The 17,535-nt window shown below is 57.5% G+C and overlaps 1 protein-coding gene across 1 annotated transcript in view; it reads right to left on the reverse strand.

The window, feature by feature from the left end:
- The window catches only part of LOC145348191 (complement factor B-like), a 64,027-nt gene extending 47,913 nt beyond the window's left edge, over positions 1-16,114 (reverse strand). Inside the window, exons 1-3 of the mRNA XM_080196385.1 lie at positions 15,973-16,114; positions 8,012-8,224; positions 6,228-6,410 (exon numbers count right to left, since the gene is read on the reverse strand). Coding sequence (XP_080052511.1) covers positions 6,228-6,410; positions 8,012-8,224; positions 15,973-16,069 — 493 coding nt within the window. The 5' untranslated portion in view covers positions 16,070-16,114. The remainder of the gene's footprint in view (positions 1-6,227; positions 6,411-8,011; positions 8,225-15,972) is intronic.
- Positions 16,115-17,535: the final 1,421 nt, after the last annotated feature.

A 17,535-nucleotide genomic window follows, 5' to 3' on the forward strand; every position in this document is an offset into this window, starting at 1 on the left:
GAGGGGAGTGGGGGGAGGGAGGGGAGTTGGGGGGAGGGAGGGAGGGGAGTTGGGGGGAGGGAGGGAGGGGAGTTGGGGGGAGGGAGGGAGGGGAGTTGGGGGGAGGGAGGGAGGGGAGTTGGGGGGGAGGGAGGGAGGGGAGTTGGGGGGAGGGAGGGAGGGGAGTTGGGGGGAGGGAGGGAGGGGAGTTGGGGGGAGGGAGGGAGGGGAGTTGGAGGGAGGGAGGGAGGGAGGGAGGGAGGGGAGTTGGGGGGAGGGAGGGAGGGAGGGGAGTTGGGGGGAGGGAGGGAGGGAGGGAGGGGAGTTGGGGGGAATGAGGGAGGGAGGGAGGGGAGTTGGGGGGAGGGAGGGAGGGAGGGAGGGGAGTTGGGGGGAGGGAGGGAGGGGAGTGGGGGGGAGGGAGGGGAGTGGGGGGGAGGGAGGGAGGGAGGGGAGTGGGGGGGAGGGAGGGAGGGAGGGGAGTGGGGGGGGAGGGAGGGAGGGAGGGGAGTGGGGGGAGGGAGGGAGGGAGGGGAGTGGGGGGGAGGGGAGTTGGGGGAGGGAGGGAGGGGAGTTGGGGGGAGGGAGGGAGGGGAGTTGGGGGGGGGGAGGGAGGGAGGGAGTTGGGGGGGGGAGGGAGGGAGGGGAGTTGGGGGGAGGGAGGGAGGGAGGGGAGTTTGGGGGAGGGAAGGAGGGAGGGAGGGGAGTTGGGAGGAGGGAGGGAGGGGAGTTGGGAGGAGGGAGGGTGGGGAGTTGGGAGGAGGGAGGGAGGGGAGTTGGGAGGAGGGAGGGAGGGGAGTTGGGGGGAGGGAGGGAGGGGAGTTGGGGGGAGGGAGGGAGGGGAGTTGGGGGGAGGGAGGGAGGGGAGTTGGGGGGAGGGAGGGAGGGGAGTTGGGGGGAGGGAGGGAGGGGAGTTGGGGGGAGGGAGGGAGGGGGGAGTTGGGGGGAGGGAGGGAGGGGGAGTTGGGGGGTGGGAGGGAGGGAGGGGAGTTGGGGGTGGGAGGGAGGGAGGGGAGTTGGTGGGAGGGATGGAGGGGAGTTGGGGGGAGGGAGGGAGGGGGAGTTGGGGGGGGAGGGAGGGAGGGGAGTTGGGGGAGGTGGGGGAGGGGGGAGGGGAGTTGGGGGAGGGGGGAGGGGAGGAGGGGAGTGGGGGGAGGGAGGAGGGGAGTTGGGGGAGGGAGGAGGGGAGTTGGGGGAGGGGAGGGAGGGGTGTTGGGGGCGGGAGGGAGGGGAGTTGGGGGAGGGAGGGAGGGGAGTTGGGGGAGGGAGGGAGGGGAGTTGGGGGAGGGAGGGAGGGGAGTTGGGGGAGGGAGGGAGGGGAGTTGGGGGAGGGAGGGAGGGGAGTTGGGGGGACGGAGGGAGGGAGTTGGGGGAGGGAGGGAGGGGAGTTGGGGGTGGGAGGGAGGGGAGTTGGGGGGAGGGAGGGAGGGGGAGTTGGGGGAGGGAGGGAGGGGAGTTGGGGGGAGGGAGGGAGGGAGGGGAGTTGGGGGGAGGGAGGGAGGGGGAGTTGGGGGGAGGGAGGGAGGGAGGGAGGGAGGGAGGTGAGTTGGGGGGAGGGAGGGAGGGAGGGGAGTTGGGGGGAGGGAGGGAGGGAAGGAGGGAGGGGGTTGGGGGAGGGAGGGAGGGGAGTTGGAGGGAGGGAGGGAGGGGAGTTGGGGGGAGGGAGGGGAGTTGGGGGGGGGAAGGAGGGAGTTGGGGGGAGGGAGGGGGAGGGGAGTTGGGGGGAGGGAGGGAGGGGAGTTGGGGGGGGGGGAGGGAGGGAGGGGAGTTGGGGGGAGGGAGGGTGGGGAGTTGGGGGGAGGGAGGGAGGGGAGTTGGGGGGAGGGAGGGAGGGGAGTTGGGGGGAGGGAGGGTGGGGAGTTGGGGGGAGGGAGGGAGGGGAGTTGGGGGGAGGGAGGGAGGGGAGTTGGGGGGAGGGAGGGAGGGGAGTTGGGGGGAGGGAGGGAGGGGAGTTGGGGGGAGGGAGGGAGGGGAGTTGGAGGGAGGGAGGGGAGGGGAGGGGAGTTGGGGGGAGGGAGGGAGGGGAGTTGTGGGGAGGGAGGGAGGGGAGTTGTGGGGAGGGAGGGAGGGAGTTGGGGGGAGGGAGGGAGGGGAGTTGGGGGGAGGGAGGGAGGGGAGTTGGAGGGAGGGAGGGAGGGGAGTTGGGGGGAGGGGAGGGAGGGGAGTTGGGGGGAGGGAGGGAGGGGAGTTGGGGGGAGGGAGGGAGGGGAGTTGGGGGGAGGGAGGGAGGGGAGTTGGGGGGAGGGAGGGAGGGGAGTTGGGGGGAGGGAGGGAGGGGAGTTGGGGGAGGGAGGGAAGGGAGTTGGAGGGAGGGAGGGAGGGAGGGAGGGAGGGGAGTTGGAGGGAGGGAGGGAGGGGAGTTGGAGGGAGGGAGGGAGGGGAGTTGGGGGGAGGGAGGGAGGGAGGGAGGGGAGTTGGGGGGAGGGAGGGAGGGAGGGGAGTTGGGGGGAGGGAGGGAGGGAGGGGAGTTGGGGGGAGGGAGGGAGGGAGGGCGGGGAGTTGGGGGGAGGGGGGGAGGGAGGGAGGGAGGGAGGGGAGTTGGAGGGAGGGAGGGAGGGGAGTTGGGGGGAGGGAGGGAGGGGAGTTGGAGGGAGGGAGGGAGGGGAGTGGGGGGGAGGGAGGGAGGGAGGGGAGTGGGGGGAGGGAGGGAGGGAGGGGAGTGGGGGGGAGGGAGTGAGGGAGGGGAGTGGGGGGGAGGGAGGGAGGGAGGGGAGTGGGGGGAGGGGCGTGGGGGTGAGGGAGGGAGGGGAGTGGGGGGGGAGGGAGGGAGGGGAGTGGGGCGGGTGGGAGGGGAGGGGAGTGGGGGGGAGGGAGGGAGGGGAGTGGGGGGGGAGGGAGGGAGGGGAGTGGGGGGGAGGGAGGGAGGGGAGTGGCGGGGAGGGAGGGAGGGAGGGGAGTGGCGGGGAGGGAGGGAGGGAGGGGAGTGGGGGGGGAGGGAGGGAGGGGAGTGGGGGGAGGGAGGGAGGGAGGGAGGGGAGTGGGGGGGAGGGAGGGGGGGAGGGGAGTGGGAGCGAGGGGAGTGGGGAGAGGGAGGGAGGGAGGGGAGTGGGGGGGAGGGAGGGGAGTGGGGGGGAGGGAGGGAGGGAGGGGAGTGGGGGGGAGGGGAGGGAGGGAGGGGAGGGAGGGAGGGGAGTGGGGGGGAGGGAGGGAGGGGAGTGGGGGGGAGGGAGGGAGGGAGGGAGGGGAGTGGCGGGGAGGGAGGGAGGGAGGGGAGTGGGGGGGAGGGAGGGAGGGGAGTGGGGGGAGGGAGGGGGGGAGGGGAGTGGGAGGGGAGGGGAGTGGGGGGGAGGGAGGGAGGGAGGGGAGTGGGAGGGAGGGGAGTGGGGGGGGAGGGAGGGGAGTGGGGGGGGAGGGAGGGAGGGGAGTGGGGGGAGGGAGGGGGGGAGGGAGGGAGGGGAGTGGGGGGGAGGGAGGGAGGGAGGGAGTGGGGGGGGAGGGAGGGGAGTCGGGGGGAGGGAGGGAGGGGTGTGGGGGGGGGAGGGAGGGAGGGGAGTGGGGGGGGGAGGGAGGGAGGGGAGTGGGGGGGGGAGGGAGGGAGGGGAGTGGGGGGAGGGAGGGAGGGGAGTGGGGGGGAGGGAGGGAGGGAGGGAGGGGAGTGGGGGGGAGGTAGGGAGGGAGGGAGGGGAGTGGGAGGGAGGGGAGTGGGGGGGAGGGAGGGGGGGAGGGGAGGGAGGGGAGTGGGGGGGAGGGAGGGGGGGAGGGAGGGAGGGGAGTCGGGGGGAGGGAGGGGAGTGGAGGGGAGTGGGGGGGAGGGAGGGGGGGAGGGAGGGAGGGGAGTTGGGGGGGAGGGAGGGGAGTGGAGGGAGTTGGGGGGGAGGGTGGGGAGTTGGGGGAGGAGGGAGGGAGGGTGGGGAGTTGGGGGGAGGGAGGGAGGGAGGGTGGGGAGTTGGGGGGAGGGAGGGAGGGAGGGTGGGGAGTTGGGGGGAGGGAGGGAGGGAGGGTGGGGAGTTGGGGGGAGGGAGGGAGGGAGGGTGGGGAGTTGGGGGGAGGGAGGGAGGGAGGGTGGGGAGTTGGGGGGAGGGAGGGAGGGAGGGTGGGGAGTTGGGGGGAGGGAGGGAGGGAGGGTGGGGAGTTGGGGGGAGGGAGGGAGGGAGGGTGGGGAGTTGGGGGGAGGGAGGGAGGGAGGGTGGGGAGTTGGGGGGAGGGAGGGAGGGAGGGTGGGGGAGTTGGGGGGAGGGAGGGAGGGAGGGTGGGGAGTTGGGGGGAGGGAGGGAGGGAGGGTGGGGAGTTGGGGGGAGGGAGGGAGGGAGGGGAGTGGAGGGGAGTGGGGGGGAGTGGAGGGAGTGGGGGGGAGTGGGGGGGAGGGGGGGGGAGGGAGGGAGGGGGGAGGGAGGGGGGGAGGAGGGAGGGGAGTGGGGGGGAGGGAGGGACGGTGGGGAGTTGGGGGAGGGAGGGACGGTGGGGAGTTGGGGGGAGGGAGGGAGGGAGGGTGGGGAGTTGGGGGGAGGGAGGGAGGGAGGGGTGGGGAGTTGGGGGGAGGGAGGGAGGGAGGGTGGGGAGTTGGGGGGAGGGAGGGAGGGTGGGGAGTTGGGGGGAGGGGGGGAGGGTGGGGGAGTTGGGGGGAGGGAGGGAGGGAGGGTGGGGAGTTGGGGGGGGGAGGGAGGGTGGGGAGTCGGGGGGAGGGAGGGAGGGTGGGGAGTCGGGGGGAGGGAGGGAGGGTGGGGAGTCGGGGGGAGGGAGGGAGGGAGGGTGGGGAGTCGGGGGGAGGGAGGGAGGGAGGGTGGGGGAGTCGGGGGGAGGGAGGGAGGGAGGGTGGGGAGTCGGGGGGAGGGAGGGAGGGAGGGTGGGGAGTCGGGGGGAGGGAGGGAGGGAGGGTGGGGAGTCGGGGGGAGGGAGGGAGGGAGGGTGGGGAGTCGGGGGGAGGGAGGGAGGGAGGGTGGGGAGTCGGGGGGAGGGAGGGAGGGAGGGTGGGGAGTCGGGGGGAGGGAGGGAGGGAGGGTGGGGAGTCGGGGGGAGGGAGGGAGGGAGGGTGGGGAGTCGGGGGGAGGGAGGGAGGGAGGGTGGGGAGTCGGGGGGGAGGGAGGGAGGGAGGGTGGGGAGTCGGGGGGAGGGAGGGAGGGAGGGTGGGGAGTCGGGGGGAGGGAGGGAGGGAGGGTGGGGAGTCGGGGGGAGGGAGGGAGGGAGGGTGGGGAGTCGGGGGGAGGGAGGGAGGGAGGGTGGGGAGTCGGGGGGAGGGAGGGAGGGAGGGTGGGGAGTCGGGGGGAGGGAGGGAGGGAGGGTGGGGAGTCGGGGGGAGGGAGGGAGGGAGGGTGGGGAGTCGGGGGGAGGGAGGGAGGGAGGGTGGGGAGTCGGGGGGAGGGAGGGAGGGAGGGTGGGGAGTCGGGGGGAGGGAGGGAGGGAGGGTGGGGAGTCGGGGGGAGGGAGGGAGGGAGGGTGGGGAGTCGGGGGGAGGGAGGGAGGGAGGGTGGGGAGTCGGGGGGAGGGAGGGAGGGAGGGTGGGGAGTCGGGGGAGGGAGGGAGGGAGGGTGGGGAGTCGGGGGGAGGGAGGGAGGGAGGGTGGGGAGTCGGGGGGAGGGAGGGAGGGAGGGAGGGGAGTCGGGGGGAGGGAGGGAGGGTGGGGAGTCGGGGGGAGGGGAGGGAGGGTGGGGAGTCGGGGGAGGGGGGGAGGGTCGGGAGTTGGGGGGAGGGGGGGAGGGTCGGGAGGGTGGGGAGTTGGGGGGAGGGGGGGAGGGTGGGGAGTTGGGGGGGGGGAGGGTGGGGAGTTGGTGGGGGGGAGGGTGGGGAGTTGGGGGGAGGGGGGAGGGTGGGGAGTTGGGGGGAGGGTGGGGAGTTGGGGGGAGGGGGGGAGGGTGGGGAGTTGGGGGGAGGGTGGGGATTTGGGGGGGGGGGAGGGGGGGAGGGGGGAGGGTGGGGAGTTGGGGGGAGGGGGGGAGGGGGGGAGGGAGGGGGGGTGGGGAGTTGGGGGGAGGGAGGGGATTTGGGGAGTTGTGGGGGAGGGGGGTGAGAGCAGGGGTGCAGGGGGAATCGGGGGATAGTGCGAGGGGAGGGAGAGCAGGGGGAGGATTTGGGTAGGGGTTGTACGAGGGGCAGTATTAAGGTGGAGGAGTGTGGAGTTGGAGGAGAAATGGGGAATGGGGCACAGTGCAGACCAAGATAAGCGATGAGTGGAGCAGGAGCTAAAGAGAGCCGGGACATTCAGGAGCAACGGTAGGAAACAGTTGCACACGTAAAAACCGCCAGACCACTGGAACTCCTTTCCACACAAAATAAAGCAAAACGGCTCCGGGAACTCTCCAAGGAGCACTTACATCCAGAATTACAGACTGTCGTGGTACCGTTCCATCGTCCATTCTTCATACAGGTCCGGCTCACTGAGCCATGCAGCTCATAACCATCGTAGCACTCAAATGTGATGGTCTCCCCAATCCCATAGGAAGTGTTCACCGGCAGGAACATCCCATCTTCCAGTACAGGAACGGGACATCGAAACGCTGCGGAGATAGGAACAGCTTAGAAAGGCTGAGTGGCCTGCCACGGATTGGGGTGGGGGTAGGAGAGAGAATGCAGAGTGGCATTGGAAAGTTCGTGGATGAGCTAGTGTGTCCTGAGGTAGGGGATCATCAAATTTGCTGCAGCATGGCGGCACAGTGGTTAGCGCTGCTGCCTCACAGTGCCAGGGACCTAGGTTCAATCCCCGGCTCGGACTGTCTGTGCGGAGTTTGCACTTTCTCCCCATGTCTGCGTGGGTTTCCTCAGGGTGCTCCGGTTTCCTCCCCACAGTCCAAAGATGTGCAGGTTGGGTGGATTGGCCGTGATAAATTGACCCTTAGTGTCAGGGTGACTAGCTAGGGTAAATGCAAGGGGTCATGGGGATAGGGCCTGGGTGGGATTGTGATCAGTGCAGACTCGATGGGCCAAATGGCCTCCTTCCGCACTTTAGGGATTCTATGATGAATCACAGACAGTCACAGCACTGCGTTCGAATCCCACCAGGGCAACAGGAGGAGTTTAAATTCCGTGAATTAAAAAGCCAGTGATTGCACCAGACTGTCGTAAAAAACCATCTCGGTTCCCAATATCCTTCAGGGAAGGAAAGCAGCCAAGCTGACCCAGTTTGAGTGACTCCAGACCCACAGCAATCCACCTCTTGGCTGTCAGCTGAGATCATAGGATCAGGGCACGGTGTACAGAGGAAGCCATTTGGCCCATCGAGTCCATGCCAGTAGGTTACTCACCTGCACCCAATAAAAGGGCCGGCAATGCCAGCAGTTCTTCCAAAAGGTGGAATTGCCATCACTTTTTCTTTATTCATTCATGGGACATGGGTATCGCTGGCCGGCAGGGGGGTGTCTTTCAGGTCAAACCAACAAACTCAAATTACATTAGGACAAAGTAAAAGGGGGCAGCTCCCCAAAAGGAGGGGGAACGGCCCGAACAGAAACAAAAAGTACAAAGGAAACTTAAGACACCAGCATTTATTACCCATCCTAATTACCCTTGGAGGGTAGTTAAGAGTCAATCACATCACTGTGTCTCTGGAGTCACACCTCGGCCAGACCAGGTAAGGGGGCGCCAATTTCCTTCCCTAAAGGACATTATTAAACCAGATGAGTTTTTCCAACAATCGACAATCATTTTATGGTCGTCAGTAGATTCTTAATTCCAGATTTTTTTTATTGAATTCAAATTCCACCGTGACGGGATTCGAACACGGGTCCCCAGAACATTAACTGAGTTTCTGGATTCACAGCTTAACGATAATACCATTAAGCCATCACCTAGGAGTATAAGGTGTTTCACTCCAGGTGATTCAAATGACACACTTGGAAGCAATTCCACTACTTGCCGTGGCGGGATTCGAACTGGGTCCCCAGAACATTAGCTGAGTTTCTGGACTCATAGTCCAGTGACAGTACCGCTCGGCCATTGCTTCCCCATAAGCTCACCTCCCCATGACTACCACGTTCTCCAGCATTTGGGGAGGAGGGGAGAGGAACAAATGCCAGTGCTACCCACAGCCCATGAAAGAGCCAAACAAGAAGATGGAAGAGAGACACAGCGAAGGGCAGGAAAGGAAAGGACGGTGTCTCACCTTTGCAAGTGGGAGTGATGTGTCTGTGGAAGGACCTGAACCAATGGCCACTTCTCGAGCATTTTGCGCTGGCCACAGGGAACGGGTATTGCGTGTCAGGACACTCAAACTTCAGAACGCTGTTTACTTCGTTGCCTTTTGATTTAGTCAGGGTGCCACCAACAATGTGGACATTGGGATCGCAGGTTACATGGTCTCCTTGGCCGTCATTTCCTGCAATGAGATTAAAGAATGTAACTCTACAAAGGGATGAGGGAGGTGGGAGATTGGAGAGAGGGAAGGTGGGAGGGAGGGTCTATTTCACCACCTTGACGTCAAATTCATTCCCAAAAAAAAAATCCGTATCTGCATCAAAGGTGATGAAGTGGAGATGGCAGAGTGCTTCATGTTCCTTGGTATTCAGATCACCAACAATCTGTCCTGGTCTCTTCATGCGGAAGCTATATTTAAGAAAGCCCACCAACGCCTCTACTTTCTCAGGAGTCTGAGGAAATATAGCACGTCTGCTACGACTCTCATCAATTTTTGCAGATGCATCCACAGAAAGCATCCGCTCTGAACGTATCACAGATTGCTATGGCTCCTGCTCTGACCAAGACCGCAAAAGGTTGTGAACGAAACCCAGTCCATTGTGCAAACCAGCCTTCCATCCATTGACTCTGTCTACACTCCCCACTGCCTCGGAAAAGCAGCCAGCATAATCAAGGACCCCATGCACCCCTGACTTTCTCTCTTCCACCTTCTTCCATCGGGAAAATGATACAAAATCGACTTCCCTGCTGGCATCAGACTTTTGAATGGCCCTATCACACATTCTTTCTCTTCACTCTGTCGGTAACTGTAACAACACAGTCTGCCCCCTCTCCTTCTCCCATGTGTACTCTATGAAGGTATGTTTTGTGTGTAACAATTCACAAGAAACAATACTTTTCCCAAATACATGTGACAGTAATAAATCAACTCAATTCAAAAAAGAAACTTGATTGACTTGCAGATTGACGGAATGGTTTCACACAAAGGAGGTGGCCATTTGCCCCTTGTGTTCATGCCAGCTCTCTGTACAGCAACTCCCCTAATGCCACTCCTCTGCCTTTTCCTCGTAGTCCTGCAAATATTTTCCCTTGAGTTGACTATCCAATTCCCTCGTGAATGCCTCGATTGACCCGACCTCCACCACACTCTTCAGAAGCGCCTTCCTTAGCCACTCGCTGTGTTAAAAAGGTTTTTCCTCTTGTCGCCTCTGTTTCTTTTCCCAGTCACCTTATATCTGTGCGCTCTGGTTTTCGATCCTTCCAGCAATGGGAACGCTTTCTCCCTATCTTCTCTGTCCAGACCCTTCATGATTACTGAGTATCAAATCTCCTCTCAATCTTTTCTTCTGCAGGGCAACAGCCTCTCCAATCCCTCCTCGCAACTGATGTTCCTCATCCATGTGAATCTTTTCTGCACAACCTCCAATGGCTTCAGATCGGCTAATGCCTCCAATGCAATGAAATGTCTAATACTAGGGGGACATGCAGTTAAGGTGAGAGGGAGGGGAAAGTTCAAAGGAGAGGTGAGGGACCAGCATTTTACACAGAGAGTGGTAGATACCTGGAACCCGTTCAGGGATGGTGGTGCAGGCAGATACGATATGGGTGTTTAAGGGGCTTTTAGATAAGCACATGAACATGCAAGAAATAGAGGAATATTTGCCGAGGGTGGGCAGAAGGGATGAGCTTAAACTGGTGTCATGCTCAGCATAACATAGTGGGCTGAGTGCCTGTTCCCGTGCTGTACTATACTGTTCTACGTTACCTCTCTGAAGTGCGGTGCACTGGGCTGTTGAAGTCAAACCAGTGTTTTATCCAGGGTTAGAAAAACTGAATGTGCAAATTTACACCATCCAAGGACAACACCACAACATTATCTGATTAACAGTTACAGAAATTTGCATCCCAAACTCTTCCCTGTTTCCCCATTATAGAACGATAGAATAGTCTAGCAGAGACTCAGGCCATTCAGCCCATCAAATCCACAAGCCACTGTGTCTAACAGCAGCTCCACTGAGCCCTTTCATAATTCATGGAATCCCAACAATGCAGAAGGAGGCCATTCGGCCCATTGAGCCTGCACCGACTCTCCGACAGAGCGCCTTACAAAGGTCCACCAACCACCACCTCCCCCCCATCCTATCCCCATAACTCATGTATTACCCCACTAACTAGGTAACTAGGGATATTGAGGACCTGGTCAGGAGGAAGAGGGAGGCGTACATTAGATCTAGGCATTTGAGGACAGAGATAGCGTTAGAGGAATACAGAGAATGTAGGAGAGAACTTAAAAGGGGCATCAGAAAGGCAAAAAGGGGCCATGAAATGGCTTTGGCGGGTAGGATTAAAGAAAATCCTAAGGCATTTTACTCCTATGTTAGAAATAAAAGGATGGTTAGAGGGAAGATTGGCCCTCTCAGGGACAGAGGAGGGGAACTATGCTTGGAGCCTGGGGGAATGGGGGAGATCCTGAATGAATACTTTGCGTCGGTATTCACGCAGGAGAGGGGCCTGATGTCTGGTGCTGTGCTTGAGGAGTTTGAGGATCCGTTGAGGGATATAGTCATCACGAGGGAAGAAGTGTTGGGACTCTTAGATAGTATAAAGACGGATAAATCTCCAGGGCCTGATGGCATCTATCCCAGGCTGTTAAGGGAGGTGAGGGATGAAATTGCTGGGCCTCTGACGCAAATCTTTGTCTCTTCTTTGGACACAGGTGAGGTCCCAGAGGATTGGCGCATTGCAAATGTAGTACCGTTGTTTAAGAAGGGTCAGCGGGATAACCCAGGGAATTATAGGCCGGTGAGCTTGACTTCAGTTATAGGCAAGCTAATGGAGAGGATCCTCAAGGATAGGATGTATGAACATCTGGAGCGCTGCAATCTGATCAGGGATACGCAGCATGGCTTCGTTACAGGGAGGTCGTGCCTTACGAATCTAGTGGAATTTTTTGAAGAGGTGACAAAAACGGTTGACGAAGGACAAGCCGTTGATGTTGTCTATATGGATTTCAGTAAGGCGTTTGACAAGGTCCCTCATGGTAGGCTGATAGAAAAGGTGAAGGCTCATGGGATACAAGGCCAGGTATGTAGATGGGTGGAGAACTGGCTTGGGAGGAGGAGACAGCGAGTAGTAGTGGAAGGCTCCTTTTCCAATTGGAGGCCTGTCACCAGTGGTGTGCCGCAGGGCTCGGTACTTGGACCTCTTCTATTTGTGGTATATATTAATGACTTGGAAGAGGGGGTAGGTGGTGTGATCAGCAAATTTGCTGATGACACCAAGATGGTTGGATTGGCGGGTACTGAGGAGCAGTGCCTGGCAATGCAACAGGACATAGACAGGCTGGTAGATTGGGCAGATAGATGGCAAATGGAATTTAATCCGGAGAAATGCGAGGTGATGCACTTTGGCCGGAATAATGTGGAGGGGAGTTATACGATAAAAGGTAGAACTATCCGGAGTATAGATACGCAGAGAGACCTGGGGGTGCAAGTGCATAAGTCCCTGAAGGTGTCGGTACAGGTGCAGAATGTGATGAGGAAAGCGTATGGTATGTTAGCCTTCATAGGAAGAGGTATAGAATATAAGAGTAGGAGTTTGATGTTGCAGTTGTATAGAACGTTGGTTAGGCCTCACTTGGAGTACTGTGTCCAGTTCTGGTCGCCGTACTACCGGAAGGATGTAGAGATCCTGGAGAGAGTGCAGAGGAGATTTACCAGGATGTTGCCTGGTATGGAAGGGCTGTCTTACGAGGAAAGATTGGATGAACTTGGGCTGTTTTCCCTTGAGAGACGTCGGCTGAGGGGGGATCTAATAGAGGTTTATAAGATTATGAAGGGGATAGATAGAGTAAATGGTGGTAAGCTTTTTCCGCTACTAGAAATGGATAGAACGAGGGGTCACGGGCTTAGGGTGAGGGGGGCTAGGTATAAGACAAATATTAGAGGGCAGTTTTTCACGCAAAGGGTAGTGGGGGTGTGGAATGCACTGCCGAGTAAGGTGGTGGAAGCAGGCACGCTAGGGTTGTTTAAGAGTCACTTAGACAGCCATATGAGCGGGCTACATATAGGGGGATATAGTAGGCCTTACTGAACATTGTAGGCTTGGGAATACATTTTGCCTCAGGAATGTTAGTCTTTGCCTGTTTAATAATGAATTTTTTTGTCTCCACAGGCATTTAAGTCCAGCAAGGGGCATGCAGGTGGCAGGTTGTAGTGGGCTGCTCTTGGATGTTGCTTCGGGAGTTGCCTATTGCTTCATGTCGTTAGTGTGCTTAAACTGGACCATCTCGAGGGCAACATGACAGCTCAGAGACTATCTCTGTTGCTGTGCGGACACATGGATTTGGGCCTGTGTCTGTGGGAGTTTGCACGTTCTCCCCGTGGTTGCGTGGGTTTCCTCCGGGTGCTCCGGTTTCCTCCCACATCCCCCAAAGATGTGCTTTTAGGCTGATTGATTGGGTACTAAAATTGTCCCTAAATTGGACCTCCCTGATCCTCGCACGTTAGACGTAGACTAAAATCATGAATAGGTCACTGAGATAGTAGGACGGCGGCGTGGGCTCGTTGGGCCGAAGGGCCTGTTTCCCGTGCTGTGTTGTTCTTCTTAATCACCCTAATCTACATATCTCGGGACACCAAGGGGAAATTTAGCATGGCTAACCTACACATCTACGGAGTGCAGGAGGAAACCTGAGAACCCGAAGTAAACCCATGCAGACATGGGGTGAAGTGCAAACTCCGCACAGTCACCAAGGAATTCTGTTCCTTGTGCTAGCTTCCTTTTTAAAATAAGGCTGCTGTAACAGCAGTCATTCCAGCAATAGGCAACCTCGACTACTAAGTGGGACTCCTTCATCTCAATGGGCTGCAATGGTCACCCTAAGACCCGAATAACATTTAATTAACACATTTACCCAGCTACTCCCCCTCACCTACACATCTTGAGACACTGAAGGGTAATTTAACATGGCCAATCCCCGTAGCCTACACATCCTTGGACGCTAAGGGGCAACTTATCGTGGCCAATCCACATAACCCACACTTCTTTTGAGTGTGGGAGGAAACCCACGCAGACATGGGAAGAATGTGCAGACTCCACACAGTCATCCAAGGCCAGAATCGAAACTGGGTCCCTGCCGCTGGGAAGCTGGGCTACCGCGCCACACAAAATATCAAACGTTCCTTTCAAGAGCATTTTAAAACCACTCTTAGCGCTGCCACCTGTTCTGCAAAGGTGGCAGAAAAGGTTGTGGATTTGAGCCACTGTGCTGGCCAGATGCATATGTGCCATGGTCCTTCTGACAAACCTAAGGACCCACAAGCGGCAGTTAAAAGATGCTGTGGTGGTGTTGGACGGATTGGAATGTCAAGGAGGGATTTTCATTTATATAGAACCATTCACATTCTCCAGAAATCCCAGAATGCTTAGCAACTTATAAAATAACACTGTTGTGCAGCAGCTAATTTGTACACAGTAAGTTCCCATTTACAGTTATGTGACAGTGACCGGATCATTTGTATTTTTGAGCAGCGTTGATTGAAGGATGAATATTGGTGAAAGGCAGAGAGAACTTCCTTGCTTTTCTTCCAACAGTTTCATTGGGGCGGGGGTTATGGCCTTGCTCGTCCCAAAACTGTAAAACTCTGCCTGAGGTCAATGGACATTTCCATGGTCGCCTGGTCCGGTTCCTATGGTGGGCAGGGCGGAAAAATTCCAGACAGTTTGTGTTTTATGTCGGGTCGCCCCCAAGACAAGAGGTGGTGCTTCAGTTTAGCACCTCATCTGAAAGACGACACCTCTGACAGTGCAGCAGTCCCCCGGCACCACAGCGCTCCCTCAGCACTGCACTGGATATGGCGCCCAGTGCATGTGCTTGGACACACGTGCTGACAGTGTCACCCATTGAACTACAGCTCACATGTTGGCCAGAACCATACAAATTATTCCAGTCTGACAGATGAGTAGGGACCAAGAAACACGGGTTTAGGCTGCATGCAAATAGGAATCCACTGGATGTACGATGGTTACCCCAGAGAGCAGACAGGAAGTAGTCAGGATGGCAAATGAAAATTGGCCTTTATTGCAAGATAGATGGACCATAAATGTCTCACTGCGGCTGTGCAGGACATTGGTGAGAGCACACCTGGAGCACTAGATACATTTTTGGCCTCCTTCTTTAAGAAAGGTTATACTTGCATTGGAAGCAGTTCAGAGCAGCTTCCTTTAGTATAAGGGTCTTGCATATATAGGGTTAATGTGGGACTGAGTACAGTATTGCCCACACAGTGATCTAAGAAGTCACATGACCTGCACCTAAGGGTCAGTCTAGTGTTGGTCAGAGCTGTGCGCGCAAGTCGGCATGAGACAGCTCCTAGTTTGAACATGCATTTGTTGTGGGAAGGTCGTATTCGATAAATTTAATCAGATTTTTTGAGGTGGTGCCCAGGAGAGTGATGTGGTCTAAACGGGTTTTAGCAAGGCTTTTCATGAGGTCCCTCATGGCAGACTGGTCAAGAAAGCAAGGGCCCATGGGACCCAAGACAAAATGGCACATTGGATCCAAAATGGGCGGAAAGGCAAGAAGCGGAGGATGGTGATGTGCGGGTTAGATGCACTGGCCATGCTAAATTGCCCCTTGGTTTCCTGGATGTGTAAGAGGGGTTAGGGGGTAAAAGTGTGGGGCTACGGGGATAGAGCCTGGGTGGGATTGTGGTCAATGCAGACTCAATAGGCTGATAGCTCCTTCTGCACTGCAGAGGTTCTATGACTCTATGACAGAGGGTTGTTTCAATGACTGGAAATCTGTTTCCAGTGGGTTCCACACGGCTCAGTGCTGGGACGCTTATTATTTCTGACGTATATTAACAATTTGGATCGAAATTTTGATCGAAATATGATCAAGAAGTTTTGTGAATGACGCAGAAGTTGATCAGGTGATAAATAGTAAGGAAGATGAAGCTGTAGAAAACTCTGGTGCAGCTGCACTTGGGAGTGTTGCATACAGTTCTGGTCGCTGCATTATAGGAAGGATGTGGGAGCATTGGAAAGGGTGCAGAGGAGATTTACCAGGATGTTGCCTGGTATGGTGGGAAGGTCTTATGAGGAAAGGCTGAGGACTTGAGGCTGTTTTCGTTAGAGAGGGGGAAGGGGGGAGTGGGGGGAGGGAGGGGGAAGGAGGAGAGGGAGGGGGGAGGTGGGGAGGAGTGGGGGAGTGGGGCAGGGGAGGGGAGGAGGAGGGGGAGGGGGATGGGAAGGGGGGGAGGGGAGGAGGGGTAGGGGAGGGGGTTAAACTGGACATATGGATTACAGCAGAGGATTTGTTGAAAGTGCATCTCTTTCCCTGAGATCAGTGTGGGTGGAACTAGTCACATTAAAATACCTCTGACATTGGGCAAAGGAATGTCTACCAGTTTCATCAGCACTTTTCTCAGCTTACTTAGTGTTGTGTCCCCTTTACCTCAGCGTACAATGCTGTCGCCTCTCGAGTTGAAAGGTCCTATGCTCAAATTTCCCCCACCAGAGACTTGAGCCCAAATCTCGGCTGACACTCCCAGTGCAGTACTGAGAGAATGGTACACTGTCAGAGGTACTGTCTTCCAGAGATTAAACCGAGGCCCCGTCAACCCTCTCAAGTACACAAGTTTCCTGACAAACTCACCCCTTAATAGCGGACATGATCTTTTATCTCATTTCTTGCCTGCTGTGATGATTGACTCTTATTGACAACCCTACATTAGTGAGAATATTTTTCACATGGTTGCAAAGATCACCAGTGATCGCAAAAGGCACTGACTGGATCAATGCAAAAATGTCCTTAAGAAACAGCCATTGAATTTAAGATTGAATAAGGCCCCCGACCAGCTAATTCCAAAGATAGATGCTTCACCCTTGGGGCGTGGTCAGACTTTGCACCAAAGCCTCACTTACCTTTAACACCCGTCAGGATGGCAAGGCAGAGGACGAGGAACCTGCGCGGCTTCATTCCTGAATCCCAGAGAGAAGCAAAATGCCCATCAGCTCCCATCGGTGTGGTAAACACTGAATCCTGACTGCGAGGACAAGGACGATTGAACTTTTAAGTTGTTCATTAACTGCGGGTGTAAACACGGGATGAGGAACATGTGTCCTTTGGCTGTGTTTCAGAGGTGAAATAAAGTTCATACATAATCCTTCCACATATTACCACCTTCCCCCCCCCAACCTCCTGCAGAGGGTTTCTCTGCAGGTCTCCCAGTAAATTATCAGAAGGTTGAAAACATTCTCAGTTTGACATCCATTGATTAATGAGGCAAGTGTCTCTCAGTACGTGGGACTGTTGTTTTGTCTAGACTTGCCCTATGTACACAAGGCAAAAGTAACCAAAGTTACGGGAAAGTGCATCATTTCCCAACCGTTGATTACACAAGGCTGGCATTGGATACCAATTCTGTTTTTTTTTCAAATATTTGTTTCCAGGAATTGGTATTACGGGCAATCACTGTCCATTCCTGGCCACCCTGCAAAAGTAGCAACTAACTGCCTTGTTCTGCCAATTCAGAGGGGCAGTTATGGGTCAACCCACATGGAGGCCTGGAGTTACATGTAGACCAGACTGGGTAAGGATGGCAGGTACACTTTGACCTACAGTGCAGAAAGAAGCCATTTGGCCCATCAAGCCTGAACTGACCACAATCCCACCCAAGCCCCTATCCCCGTAACCCCACGTATTTACCCTGCTAATCCCCAACACTATGGGTCAATTTAGCATGGCCAATCAACCTAACCTGCACATCTTTCAGATTGTGGGAGGAAACCCACACAGACATGGGGAGAATGTGCAGTCTCCACACAGACAGTGACCCAAGGCCAGAATTGAACCCAGGTCCCTGGCACTGAGGCAGCACTGCTAACCACTGTGCCACCCTGCTGCCCCACCCTAAAGGATATTAGTGAACAAAGAAAGGATTTTTACAGCAAACCAGTTTCACAGTTGCCTTTGCTGAGACCAGCTTTTCATCCCATACTTAGTCAAGTAATCTCTTCAACAGTAGTGGTGGGATTTGAACTCAAAAGGTCAAGTTGATTGCTGAACCAGTGTCACAGCCATAATCCCACCATATCAGGCTTGCAACTTCCCTGTCACAACCTCTTTCCATATTACAAACTCTCCCTCTATTACAACCTCTCCCTCCATTACAATTTCATTCTATTACAACCTCTTTTTCTGTTATCGCATCTACACCTGCTCATCATATCTCTCTCGATAAAGCAAGATAGAGCAGCACGGTGGCACAGTGGTTAGAACTGCTGTCTCACTGCACCAGGGACCTGGGTTCGATTCCCAGCTTGGGTCATTGTCTGTGTGAAGTCCGCACGTTCTCCCCATGTCTGTGCAGGTTTCCTCCAGGTGCTCCAGTTCCTTCCCACAGTCTGAAAGGTGTGCAGTTAGGTTGATTGGCCATGCTAAATTAACCCATAATGCTGGTTAGGTGCATTGACATTGCTAAACTC

The sequence above is a fragment of the Carcharhinus amblyrhynchos genome, chromosome 9, assembly GCF_965287045.1.
Source record: "Carcharhinus amblyrhynchos chromosome 9, sCarAmb.v2.hapA, whole genome shotgun sequence".
Lineage (NCBI taxonomy): Eukaryota > Metazoa > Chordata > Chondrichthyes > Carcharhiniformes > Carcharhinidae > Carcharhinus > Carcharhinus amblyrhynchos.